General features: G+C 39.2%; 1 protein-coding gene across 8 annotated transcripts in view; it reads left to right on the forward strand.

Annotated features, from left to right (window-relative positions):
• The first annotated feature begins 1,953 nt into the window (after positions 1-1,953).
• Positions 1,954-14,430, forward strand: part of DMXL1 (Dmx like 1) — a 211,726-nt gene continuing 199,249 nt past the window's right edge. For 7 of the 8 annotated variants that reach the window (XM_037802218.1, XM_037802220.1, XM_037802223.1 and 4 more), the window contains exon 1: positions 1,955-2,538. In XM_037802218.1, coding sequence (XP_037658146.1) covers positions 2,452-2,538 — 87 coding nt within the window. In that variant the 5' untranslated portion in view covers positions 1,955-2,451. Of the gene's footprint in view, positions 2,539-14,430 lie in introns of all 8 variants that reach the window. The other variant, XR_005211487.1, reaches the window with a different exon arrangement.

Here is a 14,430-nt window from a genome sequence, read left to right on the forward strand (position 1 = left end):
GCATCAGGGCAGAAGGGTGGTGGGGACTGTGAAGAAATGGGACAGAGGCAGGCAAGGGCTACCTTCTAGACCTACAAAAGGCTATGAGAGTGGGATGGGGAGGAGAGGATGAGGAGGGGAGGATGAGGAGCAGGTGTGAACAATTTACCTTCACGTTCTTTCTCCTTATTTTACTATTCTGGCCACCAGGTCAGTTACTGTAAGTTGCATAAGAAGTCAGAACGGGGTTTGGGAACAGACATAGCCTTATCAAGGGAAGTTGAGTGGCATGGAGTGGGGGGTGGGGTGGGGTATCTATGGCAGTGCCAAGGAAGATGGTGATAATTTAAATTTCCTAACTTTACAGATGAGGAAAAAAAAAGTCTTAAAATTAAGAGTCTTTTACAAGGTTGCACAGCTTGTTAATTTGAGAATCAAGACTAGAAGTCAGATTTCCTAAGTACTTGGTCACTTAGTTTCTTTTATTCTACTATGCTGCAGCCCTTCAAAAGCAAAAGCTAAGTAGGACAGAATGGGTAAACGTGTTAAAACGATCATCCAGTCACAAAATTTAATCATGTGGGACCCACACAAGTACATAGAAAAATCCTAACTTTGTGTCAAAAATATAAAATTCACTTAAAGCGACTTCAAAAAGAATCTGAAAAAATTAAAAAAAAAACCAACAAAAAACAAATTAAACTAGGTCTGTTAGACCTCCATAAAATCATTTTAAAAGGACAAATTAAGTTTAAATTTCTCAATATTAGCAAGACGGGGATAAATAATGGAATTCGTTTTAATCTTTCAAGTTAAAAAAAAAGGGGAGATGGTTCACAAACCTGTGTTTTAACTTTTTTAAGGCAAAACAAGGTAGATGTACATTGTGAAAAAGAGTAGAAAAAAATAAGCAAAAGGAAATAAAATTACTAATAATCCTCCCACCTGAGAATTAATTTTAAGTCTTTTTTACCACACAAAAGTATGTAACGATTAAGTAATTAAAAAAAAAACAAAAAACTTTTTTGGGTGGGGAGTTCCTATTTACGTTCAATCATCTAAAATTTACTAAACACCTAAACTGGGACTGGCATTGTGCCAGATCCTTGGGATACAGAGAGCAACAGGACACAGTCTTTGTTCTCCAAAAGGCTTACAGACATAAACAGAGGCTTATCAATAACAGAAAACTGGCAGCATACAATAGAAGTGGTTAAAATGGGAAATTTTGTTGTATATATGTTACTACAATAAAAATTTAAAAAAAAAAAAACGAGAGCTGAATCTCAGTTTTTAGCTCTTACATAGGTCATCGTAGAATTCTCATGTACGTAATTTTCTAAAGCAAACACTCAAGATAAGGCTAGTGCAGTATTATCACCATCACTACTTCAAAACGTATGCGAAGACAAATTTAGGTTTAAATTCACTTTAGTACGTTTAAAATGTTTATGTCTTTCAAAACTAACTTGTTTAGCGAGTTCGAAATGCACACAGGACTGGTAACCACCATGCCCCCAAAAGCACAAGCGCTTCAAGGGTCCTGTTTATACTTGTATTCTCACCACTTACACTCCCCGGAGGCCGGAGAAGCGGTGCATGCTGGGACTTGTAGTCTCTAACCAACAGCAATGAAACGGCACCTCCACTTCTTCCTTTTAAACTACCTAGCCCAACAATGAGATTTAAGTCCTAATCTAAAACATACCTTGATAAAGCTCACCTCATTCTAGTGTTATTAAGCTTTTGCAAGGCACATTATGTTCAACACTCAGAGGGAAAGTAATCCCCCTCTCAAGCCTCAAAGAGATTGGTGTGTCCTCAGCATTGGGCGGACCCCTGGGTAGACTAGAGCTCGGGATTGGCCAGTTTCTCACTAGACGCCGTGTTTCCTTATCCAGTAACTAGTATGTACACTGTGGTGAAAAAATGAGTCCTCCGCAGTATTCTTCCTCGCCGCAGGAAGTCTCGCGATATTTTTGTCGGTGGGACCTAGAGACGCGTAGTGAGCAACCGAGGCCAGTGGGGGTGGCGAACACCGAAGCCGGGAAGGGACAGGTCAAGAAGGGAGGGCGAGCGCGTGCTCCCGGCGCCACTTCGTCGCAGTCCAGGCTGGCTTTCCTGGGCCCAGAAAAATTTTGTGTCCGCGCGGCCTTTCCGGCGGGTGAGTCGGATCCGGGTCGCTGTCGGTGAGTCGATCCCAAGCTACACCTGGGACGCACGGGCCGTGACAGGTGCGCCGAGCAGCGCTGCGCCCCGCCCGCTCGCTAGTCCGCCCCACTGCGGGCCTCGTCCGCCAGGGCTCGGGATGAGCCGCGGGCCCCTGCTGAGCGGCTCTGGCTCCTGGTGCCCATCGCTGCTGCTGCCGCCGCCGAAAAGCGGCCGCCGCCCCTGAGGGAAGAAGTAAGGGAAAGTCCCCTGACTCCGGGCATGAGCTGGACGCAGTGTCAGCTGCGGGACTAAGGCGCCGACATGAACCTGCACCAGGTGCTGACCGGAGCCGTCAACCCGGGCGACCACTGCTTTTCTGTGGGCAGCATCGGCGACCAGCGTTTCACGGTGAGTGAGTGAGGATTTCGCGTCTCCTGTGGCCCGCCCGCGCCCCTAAGCCGGCCAGGCCCGACCAAGAATGAAGGGCAGAGGTGGAGAGCGCCCCGCCGCTCCAGTAAGGTCCTCCGCTGTCCCACGGGGGTCCCCAGCCGTCCCCGCGGAGGTTCCCTACCGCTTCGAACCTGCTGTCTGGGCCTTTGAAAGTGAAGAAGGCAAGAACATTTCGGTCTGTGAGAGGGCCTGAACTCGGAACTCAGAATGTTTTGTAGGATTTTTAAAGTTTTTCATCCTACTTCTTTGGGCCGGGATGGTTTGTCAAGGTCGTGTATCTAAAATTCTTTCAGTTACTTGTTGGGCTTTTCATTATTCCACGCCATGCCTCCGAATTGTCAAGCTTAGAATTATTGAGGATGGGTTTCATTTTTGATTCTAAGTAAACATCAAGTATCTTTGTAGGGAACAAAAGTAAAGTGTCTTAAAACGATTACTAATTGTTTGCTGTCAACACCTAGCGCTAAGTAAAAAACAAAACAAAAGTGGAAACACTGCATTCCCTTCCATTTACTTTTCTTCAAACTATTGAGGAATAACTTTGGAAAGAAAATGTCTTTCATAAATAATTTAATACTACCATCTTTTGAATTCCATATATAATAGTCTAGTGATCCTGGGAAATTTTTATTTCAGATTTTCATATTGATTACTAAAAATTGCACTGCTCTTTTTCAGTATCACTCTTATTTAATATGGAGTAGTGTTTCCAGGTTAAGATGTACTGAAATTGCCTTGCTTTACTTTGGTCTTCCCCCACTATTGGGAAAAAAGAGGGCCCCAAACTTGTGGATACTTACCAGTATAGTGGCGTTTTCTGCCTTAACTATTGTCTTTATAATAATTTCAAACTGTAAGTCAGTATTGCACTGCTGCCTTTTATTTAAACGTATTAATAATGATGAGTTTGTGCTACAACTTCCATAGTTGTCATTTCAGTTGTGATTAAAAGTAAAAATTTTACACAAGACAGTAAAACAAGGTAAATAGCTTAACAGGGTCCCATGTTTAGGAGTCCTAATTTTTTTTTTTTTTTAATCGTACTGTCATCCTTTTGATTGTTTTGTGGCCTTTTCATCAGAATAAATAACAGTCAGCATTTAACATGGTATAAGCATTTAATTCCTAAATTATGATTGTAGAACTGTGCCAACTAAGCACTTGGCTTTCGAATAGAGACTGTACCTCTCTGGTAGAGGGCAATCACTCATCCATGCCTTGATTTGCACTTGATACTAGCAGTTGTAGAGATTTTAAAACAAAATGTTTACCTAATTTGAATACCCATGAGGAGAATAATGAAGTTCTGAGGGTCACCCTTGTAGGTGGACATTGATTTCTGCTCTTCTGTTTAAATCAAGGAAACAAATGACAGTCTAAGGAGGTTTCCTAGTGGGAAATCATGTAACAGTGATATTGCTTTTTTTGCCATCTCCTGAAGTTGTATGAATGCTTTCTCCTATGTAAATTGCAAGAAGTTTCTAAGAAGGCATTCAGAATCTATGTAAGCACTGCTGTGAACCTCAAGGTATATGATAATGCTGGCCTGTTTATACACCTGGATGTGCCGGTCTGTAAAACTTTATTGAATGCCTCCGTATTACTTTTATGGGGAGGTGAGTTAATATGCCAAGGATTGTATATGGTCATCCTACACTGTCATGTAATTTGTTGCTCAGTTCTGCTGAATTTTGAAGTCCACCTCCTTAGACCAGGCTCTACTCATCTCCCAACTAAATCTACTGCAAATTTCTTCCAGATCGCTGAGAAGCATTCCAGTACAAGGTGAAAGATTTTTAATAGCTCTCTTTAATTTTGGTGATGATTTAAGGATTAGCAGTCATCTTTCTACTTTGCTAATCCATCTCTGACTCTTCAACATTGATCAAGGTGGTAAACTCAGTTACAAACTTAAGTTTCTTGAGCTCAAACTTAAGTTAAACATCGTGTATCTACAGGTAACAAGAGTAAAGTGTCTTAAAACAATTATTAATTGTTTGCTATCAACATCTAGCTCTAAAAAAAAAAAAAACAAACACATAAAACAGTGGCAACACTGCATTCCGTTTACTTATATAATGCAGTATATAATGTATTACTTATATAATACACCTTAAATTTATCTCTCTTGAAATTGCTGAGGTTTTTTTTCCTTTTCATTTTAAAAAGCAGACTCTACTTATTTGTTCCTTGAGTTTTGTTTTTAACCTCTTTTGATTTTGACTCTTTCTTTTGATAGGAAGAGCAAACATTGATGATAGATAGTATGTAAAGACTAAAAAGTTTCCCTAAATTTCAGGTTTACTTGGGGTAAAGACATGGATCTATCTCTCCCAGACCCCCTTGGAAAATTCTTTTGCAAAACCTTCTTGGTGCTTTATGCCTTCCCTTAAAACAGAGCTGTAACTGTAATTCCTCCCTTTACATGTTTGCAAAGAACTCACTGATTTTTGCTTTGAAAGATTATAGGAAATGAGATTCTGTTTTGACATGTTTTAAATTGAAATAAAATTGAATACCAGTTCTCATGGATTCTAGATTTTAGAATATGCAATTACTAACACGGGTTTGTATATCTAAGTATTAGGTACTTTTTTTTTTTTTTTTTTTTTTTGCTACTTAAACTGGCATCAAACTGTTTTGACTGCTCTTTTTTTACTAAGAAAACTTTTTTTTCTTTAACTTTTTATTTTGAAATAAATTCAAACTTACAGGACAGTAACAAAAATAATACAAACCCCGCACAGAGAACTCCAGTATACCCATCTCCTCCAAGACAACTAGGTCTACTAACTTTACACTCTACCACATTTGCAGTATCCTTCTATCTATCTATCAATCCATTTTCAGAATACTCGAGTGTAAGTTGTATCCAACATGCTTCCTGAACACTTAATGTTACCATGCACATTTCCTAAGAACAAGGATATTCACTTATATAACCACCTTAAGTGCAATTCTCAAGTTTAAGCAATTTAACATTGATATAAAGCTTATAGTCTATGTTCCATTTTTTTTTCCTGTGTCCCAATAATATCCCTTTGAACCTTTTCTCCTTCTTTGCTAGATCCCATCCAGGATCATGTATTGCATTTAATTGTCATTCTGTCTTCAGTTGCTCTTTTTTTAGTGTTACTATACACAGAAAATAAACTTTTCCATCTCACATTGTCTCCTCCATTATTAAATGCTGTCTAGCATCATGTATTGCATTTAATTGTTATCATCTTGTTAGTCTCTTTTTGCTTTTTTTGATTGTGGAAACATAAATGCAACCTAAAATTTTCTGTCTCAGCAACCCCAAGCCTACAATTAAGTGGGATCAATCACATTCTCAATATTGTGCTACCCTCCTCATCATCTGTTACCAAAACTTTTCCTTCACTCCAACAGAAACTGTGCACCCATCATTTATTAGTTCCCCTTTCCCTCTCCCCCCACCATTCCGTCCTTAGTAACCTATACTTCACCTTTTTTCTCTATGAATTTGCGTATTCTAGTTATTTCTTTTAAGGGGAATCATACAGTATCTGTCCTGTTGTATCTGATTTATATTACTCAAAATGTTTTCAAGGTTTTTTCATTGCAGCATGAATCAGAACTTCATTCTTTAATGGCTGAATAATATTCCATTGTGTATATATATCACATTTAATGGTGTTTTTTGAAGAATAAAAAAATTTAATTTTGATGAAGTCCAATTTATCTGTTTTGTTGCTTGTACTTTGGATGTCATAGCTAAGAAATCATGTTTAACAAATCAGAGGTCATCAAAACTTACTCCTGTGTAAGTTTTCTAAGAGTTTTACAGTTTTGGCTCTTAAATTTAAGTTTTTGGTCCATTTTGAATTATTTTTGTATATGGTATGATGTAAGAGTCCAGTTTCATTGTTTTGCATGTTACTATCCAATTGCTTAGCACCATTTCTTAAAAAGATTATTCTTTTCCCTACTGAATTATCTTGACACCCTTGTTTGAAATCAATTGACTATAAATGTAAATTTATTTCTGGATTCTCAATTCTATTCTGTTGATTTATATGACTTTCTTTATGCCAGTGCACAATGTTTTGATTACTGTAGTTTTGTAGTAAGTTTTGAAGTGTTGTTCCTACAACTTGTTCTTCTTTATAGTTTTAAAGGTAATATTCTGAAATTTATACTGATGTAATCTTTGGGATTTGATGATTTAGCTGGCTAGAACTCACTGCTAGTGCTAGGTGCTAAAATAAAATGCCAGAAGAGGGCTGCTTGTCTTATGCCAGGATAAAACTTTATTGCCTGATCCTGAAGGAAGAAGGTGCATTGTATGTTCTCGTGCCAAGGCTACTCAACCCATAGAAGCCTGCTCCAACCACTTTCAGGCCCTTAGTTGGCATTTAATTGTTCCTTGTTCTCTCAGTCTAAATTGACAGGTTAACTTAGGTAGCTTCAATGCCTTGTTACAAGATGACTTTTTGTTTCCTCTAGTGTGTCATTAAAAAAAAAAAAAAAAGTCTTAATTTTCTAGGAGCTGTGAAACAGTTACAGAGTAGGCAATGCAAAAGGAGTACATTATCATCTCAGTTTTTGTTTTAATATGATGTTTGCATAATCTGGTATTTATCACTTGCTAGTTTGGATGTATTTTTCTTTAAGAAAGTGATTTTTAAGAGGTTCTAAAATTGTGTATATGGTTTTGTGAATTTTATTTTGTCATTTTGTGAACAAGTCTGTTTTTCTGTAGGCATGTCTTCCATGTCTAGTTTTCTATTGAAAGCTCATCAAAGTTGACCCTACTCTTTTTTTTTCCCCATGCATATCTTTATTTTATTACTCATCTAACCATACACTGTATAAAGGGGGTGTCACACACAAGGTTTTAAAATCACATGGTCACAAGCTAAAAGCTATATACTTATACAGTCATTATCCAAGATCAAGGCTACTGGGTTACAGTTCAACAATTTCAGGTATTTCCTTCTGACTGTTCTAATACACTAGAAACTAAAAAAAATCTGTATAATAATTCGATAATCATAATCATTTGTTAAATCCTAACTTCTTTGTTACAACTCCTTTCTCTCATCTGATTGTTCTCTCAATCTTCAAGGATATCTGGGCAATGACTGTTCTAACTTCTTTGTGTTGAAGAGGGGTATCAGCATTATGGGGTAGCTGAATGAAACTGGTTGACGTTCTTGGAGAGACTGGTACCTCTGTATTTCAGGGCTTAATTGGCATAGGAACAATCTGGAGGTTTTAAGTTTCTAAAAAAATAAACTTATTAAGTAAAACATTTAGAGAGTCTTAGAGCCCAGGGTATTCTTTAGGGTTTTCAGGAATACTGTATGTTGGGGCTTGACATATTGTGGCAATTTGCAATATCTGGTTGAAGCTTGCAGAAGAGTAACCTCCAGAATGATTTCTTGACTCTGTTTGAAATCTCTTAGCCACTAAAACTTAATTTTGTTTCATTTCTTTTCTCCCTTTTGGTCAAGAGGGCATTGTCAATCCCACAATGCCAGGGCCAGGCTCACCCCTGGGAGTCATGTCCCACATTGCCAGGGAGACTTACACTCCTGAAAGTCATGTCCCAAATAGGGAGGAGGGTCATGAGTTTATTTGCAGAATATGGCTTAGAGAAAGGCCACATCTGATGAACAAAAGAGGTTCTCTGGGGGTGACTATTGGGCATAATTATAAGTAGGCTTAGCTTTGCCATTACAGAAATAAGTTTTATAAGGGCAAGTCTCAAGCTTTAGGGCTTGGCTTATTAAATTGGGAGTCCCTAATGCTTGCAAGAATATCAGGAATTTCCCATGTGAGGAAGTTTAATAGTACTACATTTTCCCCCAGTACCTCAAGGGGCTTTGCAAATACTTTTTTATTTTCTGCCCAAAATACTCTGGAATGTATCTGGGTATTATATTAAGCTATGCAGAATAACATGCTCTCATTCCCTATTCTAGGCTCCATGTAATTAGGTTGTTTAACTAAACTCACCAGACAGGTTAAGTTAGATAATGCGCTACAGAAAATTTAAATTTTGGACAAAATAAACATCTCTTCCTTTGGTCTTACATGGCAGTTGAAGTTTTAAAATACAGACCATATATCCTTTACCCTGTATTCTGATTTACCTCAGTCCTAACCAGATCAACTTCATTTGTGTCTCTAATTGAAGTCTGATCTCTTTTTCAGCTTCTTTAGTAGTTGCTATATGGAGTAATGCTGACTTTCAAAACTGCAGAACTCTAATTCTGAGTCTCAGGTGTCACACAGATACCTAAAGTTCCAGGGAACTACCAGGTTATACACAGAGCCCAGCATCTCAGAATTCAGAAATATAACAATTAAAACCCAGGAATAAATGTGACTGTTGTAAGAGTTTACAGTCTAGGCCCTGATTTTCTTATAAGCATGTTCTAAATGAGACCATAAAGTATTTGCCCTTTTGTTTCTGGCTTCTTTCACTCAACATGATGTCCTCATGGTTCATGCACCTCGTTGCATGCCTCACAACTTCATTCCTTTCTGTAGCCAAACAATATTCCATCGTATGTATATCCCACAGTTTGCCCTTCTACTCATCAGTCAGTAGACACTTAGGCCACCTCCATCCGCTGGCAATCATAAATAATGCCGCCATAAACATAAGTGTGCAAATTTCTATTCATGTCCCTGCTTTCAGTTATTCTGAGTATATTTCTAGTAAAGGGATTGCATGATCATATGGCAACCCTATATTTAGCCTTCTGTGGATCTGCCACACTGCCCTTCAGAGGGGCTGCACCATTCTACTTCCCTGTTGACATTAAATAGGTATACCTCTCTCTCCACATCTTCTCCAGCACTTTTATCTTTCTGTTTATTTTTCTCAATCTGCAGATGTTATTGGGATATGTTCTTATACCATATATTCCATCCAAAGTATACGGTGTCTCACAGAATCCTCACTTAGTTGTGCAATCATCATCCCTTTCAATTTTAACCAATATTTATGCTCCGGCACACACAAAAGATCACCCCAAACACCCCAAATCCCTTGTCTCCCCCTATTATTTACCCCTAATATTGGTGTGGTACATGTTAATATTGATGAAAGAATATTAAGGTATTACTGTTAAATATAGTCCATAGCATGCAATAGGTAATTCCCCCCATATACCACTCTATTATTAACTCTCTGTAAAAGTGTCATACATTTGTAGTAGTTCATGCAAGAACTTATTCATGAATATTTGTAGTGTTAATTGGTGAAATACATGACTTTAAATAACCCTTTTCAGTCAAATCCTCCTACAATAAGGCACCATTATTTATAGTCCCAATTACAAACTACCATCACCTCTATCCATTCCCAAATATTTAAGTTCAACCTCATTAACAACTTTGTACATATTAGGTAACTGCTCCCCCTTCTCTAGGTTCTGTCTATCTCTAGGTCCCCTATATTCTACATTTTAAGTCTCTGAGTTTACATTTTTTAGGTGGTTCATATTAGTGAAATCATACACTGGCCATCCTTATCTGTCTGGCTTGTTTCATTCAGCGTTGTGTTCTCAAGGTTCATCCATGTTGTCTCATGCTTCAGAAGCTCATTTCTTCTTACTGCTGACTAATATTCCATCATATATATATACCGCATTTTGTTTATCCACTCATCTGTTGATGGACGCTTAGATTGTTTCCATCTTTTGGCAATTGTGGATAATGCCATTATGAGCATCGGTGTGCAAATGTCTGTTGGTGTCATTCATTCAGATCGTCTTTCAAACTGAGTAGCGGAATTGCTGGGTCATAGGGCAACTCAGTATTTAAGTTTGCTGAGGAAGCGCCAAACTGTCTTTCACAGTGGCTGTTCCATTTTACATTCCCACCAGCAGTAAATAAGTATTCCTATTTCTCCACATTCTCTCCAGTATTTGTAGTTTCCTGTTTGTCTAATGGTGGCCATTCTTACAGGTGTAAGATGATATTTCATTGTGGTTTTGGTTTGCATTTACCTAATAGCTAATGAAGATGAACATTTTTCATGTGCTTTTAGCCATTTGCATTTCTTCTTTGGAAAAATGCCTATTCATGTCTTTTGCCCGTTTTATAATGTCTTCTTGTTGTTGAGTTGTAAGATTTCTTTATGTATACTGGATATCAAACTTATTAGATATATGGTTTCCAAATATTTTCTTCCATTGAGTTGGCTGACTCTTCACCCTTTTGACAGAGTCCTTTGAAGCACAGAAGTGTTCAGTCTTGTGGAGTTCCCATTTATCTATTTTTTCTTTTGTTGCTTGTGCTTTGCATGTAAGGTCTAAGAAGCTACCTGCTATCACTAGCACTTGAAGATATATCCTTATATTTTCTACTAGGAGTTTTATGGTACCTGCTCTTACATTTAGGTCTTTGATCCACTTTGAGTTAATTTTAGATGGGGTGTGAGGTAGGGATCGTCATTCATTCTTTGGATGTGGATAGCCAGTTCTCCCAGCCCCATTTATTGAAGTGACTGTTCTGTCCAGTTCAGAGGATTTTCAGGCTGTGTCAGAAATAAATTGACTATAGATGTGAGGGAACTCGCAATTCAGTTCCATTGATCAGTATGTCTGTCTGTGTGCCAATATCATGCTGTTTTGACCACTGTGGGGTTTTAATAAGCTTTAATGTCAGGAAGTATAACTCCTCTTAGTTTGTTCTTCTGTTTTAGGGTGTTTTTGGCTATTTGAGGCCCCTTTCCATTCCAAATACATTTGATAGGTAGCTTTTCCAAGTCTGCAAAGTAGGTTGTTGGAATTTTGATTGGTATTGCATTGAATCTGTAGATCAGTTTGGGTAGAATTGACATCTTAATGACATTTAGTCTTCCTATCCATGAACACAGAATGTCTTTCCATCTATTTAGGTCTTCTTTGATTTCTTTTAGTAATATATTGTAGTTTTCTGTGTACAAGTCCTTTACATCCTTGGTTAAGTTTATTCCTAGATACTTGATTCTTTTAGTTTCTATTGTGGATGGAATTTTTTTCTTAATTGCCTCCTCATTTAGGTCATTACAAGTGTGTAGAAACACTACTGATTTTTGCTGAATTGTTTATTAGTTCAAGTACCTTTGTCATATCGCTCTTGGGATTTTCCATATATAAGATCATGTCATCTGAAAATAATGAGTTTTACTTCTTCTTTCTGATTTGTATGCCTTTTATTTATTTTTCTTGCCTAATGCTCTAGCTAGAACTTCTTGCACAGTGTTGCATAACAGTCATGACAGTGGGCATCCTTGTCTTGCTCCTGATCTTGGAGGGAAGGTTTTCAGTCTCTCACCATTGAGTATGATGCCTACTGTGGGTTTTTCATATATGCCCTTTATCATATTGAGTAAGTTTCCTTTGATTCCTATCTTTAGAAGTGTTTTTATCAGGAAAGGATGCTGAATTTTGTCAAATACCTTTTCAGTGTCAATCAAGATGATTATGTGAGTTTTCCCTTTTGATTTGTTAATATGTTGTGCCAGTTTGAATGTATTGTGTCCCCCAAACGCCGTTATCTTTGATGTAGTCTTGTGTGGGCAGACATTATCAGTTTTGATTAGATTTCTTTGAGTGTTTCTTTGGAGATGCGTCCCACCCAGCTGTGGGTGATGACTCTGATTGGATATTTCCATGGAGGTGTGGCCCCACCCATTTAGGGTGGGCCTTGATCAGTGGAGCCATGTAAATGAGCTGACGGGCAGAGGGAACTCAGTGCAGCTGTGAGTGATGTTTTGAAGAGGAGCTACAGCCAAGAGGGACACTTTGAAGAAAGCACAGGAGCTGCAGATGAGAGACATTTTGAAGACGGCTGTTGGAAGCAGACTCTTGCTCTGGAGAAGCTAAGAGAGGACAGATACCCCAAGTGCAACTAAGAGTGACATTTTTGAGGAACTGCAACCTAGAGAGGGACATCCTAGGAGAAAGCCATTTTGAAACCAGAACTTTGGAGCAGACGCCAGCCACGTCCCCTCCCAGCTAACAGAGGTTTTCCGGACACCATTGGCTATCCTCCAGTGAAGGTACCTGATTGCTGATGTGTTACCTTGGACACTTTATGGCCTTAAGACTGTAACTGTGTAACCAAATAAACCCCCTTTTATAAAAGCCAATCCATCTCTGGTGTTTTGCATTCTGGCAGCATTAGCAAACTAGAACAGATTTTGGTACCGGAGAAGGGGGGGCTTTTGCTGCTGTGTTTGCAAATACCAAACATGTTGGAATGGCTTTTTAGATGGTTAAGGGGAAGATTCTGGAAGAATTGCGAGGAGCTTGATAGAAGAGGCCTAAACTGCTTTGAAGAGACTATTTGTGGAAATATGGACTCTAAAGATACTTCTGACGAGGCCTTGAACAGAAATGATGAATGTGTTGTTGCAAACTGGAAGAAAGGTGATCCTTGTTTTAAAGTGGCAGAGTTTGGCAAAATTGAGTCCTGGTGTCAGATGGAAGGAAGAATTTGAAAGCGACAACCTGGAATACTTAGCTGAGGAGATCTCCAGACTACGTGTGGAGGGTGTACCCTGGCTTCTCCTTGCAGCTTATAGTAAAATGCGAGCGGAGAGAGAGAAACTTATGACTGAACTCTTGGGTTCAAAGAAGACAGAAACTGATGCTTAGAAAATTATGAGCTTCCAGGGGGTGGAATCCCAGAAGCTACAGCCCAACGTAAGGATGTAACCAAACATGGAACCCAGCCACCATTTCAGTACAAGCCAAGATTGGAAAAGGAGTTAAGCAGAAAGGATTTGTGGAAAATCCTACTGTCTGATGGCTTTGACCCCTGTGTGCTTCATGCGAAGCCAACAGAATTTTTGCAAGATCTTTATAGACAGAGCCGTTGCCAGTCTGGACTGGAGGAGATAGACAAGGAACAAATTGCAGAAAAAATTTCTTCAAAGACAGAGCCATGGAGGTTGAGGTCTGGAGTCAAGAGGTGTAGGGCTGGGAGAGCAGAGCAGCCCACACGTATAGAAAGGGTGAGTTTGCCCTGGAGGTCGAGGGCGGGTCTTCCTCCTCAATACTCAGGAAATGTTCTGCAACCCTAAGCCCCAAAGAGGGTGGAGCACATTCCCAGGGAATTGGGGAGAGCCTGGCTGCCACCACACTGTTCTGAGGGGGTTGAGCATGTGCCCCAGAGATGGAAGGGAATCCGGGAGCTGCCCTGATGTTTGAGGAGGACGGGGGCAAGATGGTGGTCTCCCCAGTGTGTGGATATGTTGGAGCACTCACCCAAGCGTTTGGAGAGGAAAGAGCTGCCACAAAGGCCCTTAGGAAGGGTTAGACTCCCGCTCTCTCAAGCCCCAAGGATGCAGCGCCGTTCTGTAAATGACTCTCAGACTTTGAAATCTAATGGAGTTTGTCTTGCAGGTTTTAGGAACTGTTTTGGTCCTGTGAACCCTGTTTTCTTTTCAGTTTTTCCTTATGGCAATGGGAATGTTTATCCTATGAATGTCCCTCCTTTGTATATTGGAAGCACATAACTTGTTCTAAGTTCACAGATCCACAGCTAAAGGAAAATTATGCCTTAGGACTGACCACGCCTATAATTGATTTTGATGGAATTTTGTACTTAACTATTGTTACTGAAATGATTTAAGTTTCTGTGATATTGTTGTGGGATGAATGTATTTTGTATATGGAAAGATAATGTCATTTTGGTGTCCAGGGGGTGGAATGTGCCAGTTTGAATGTATTGTGTCCCCCAAATGCCATTAATTTTGATGTAGTCTTGTGTGGGCAGACGTTATCAGTTTTGATTAGATTTCTTTGAGTGTTTCTTTGGAGATGCGTCCCACCCAGCTGTGGGTGATGACTCTGATTGGATATTTCCATGGAGGTGTGG

Source organism: Choloepus didactylus, chromosome 13, assembly GCF_015220235.1.
Source record: "Choloepus didactylus isolate mChoDid1 chromosome 13, mChoDid1.pri, whole genome shotgun sequence".
Lineage (NCBI taxonomy): Eukaryota > Metazoa > Chordata > Mammalia > Pilosa > Megalonychidae > Choloepus > Choloepus didactylus.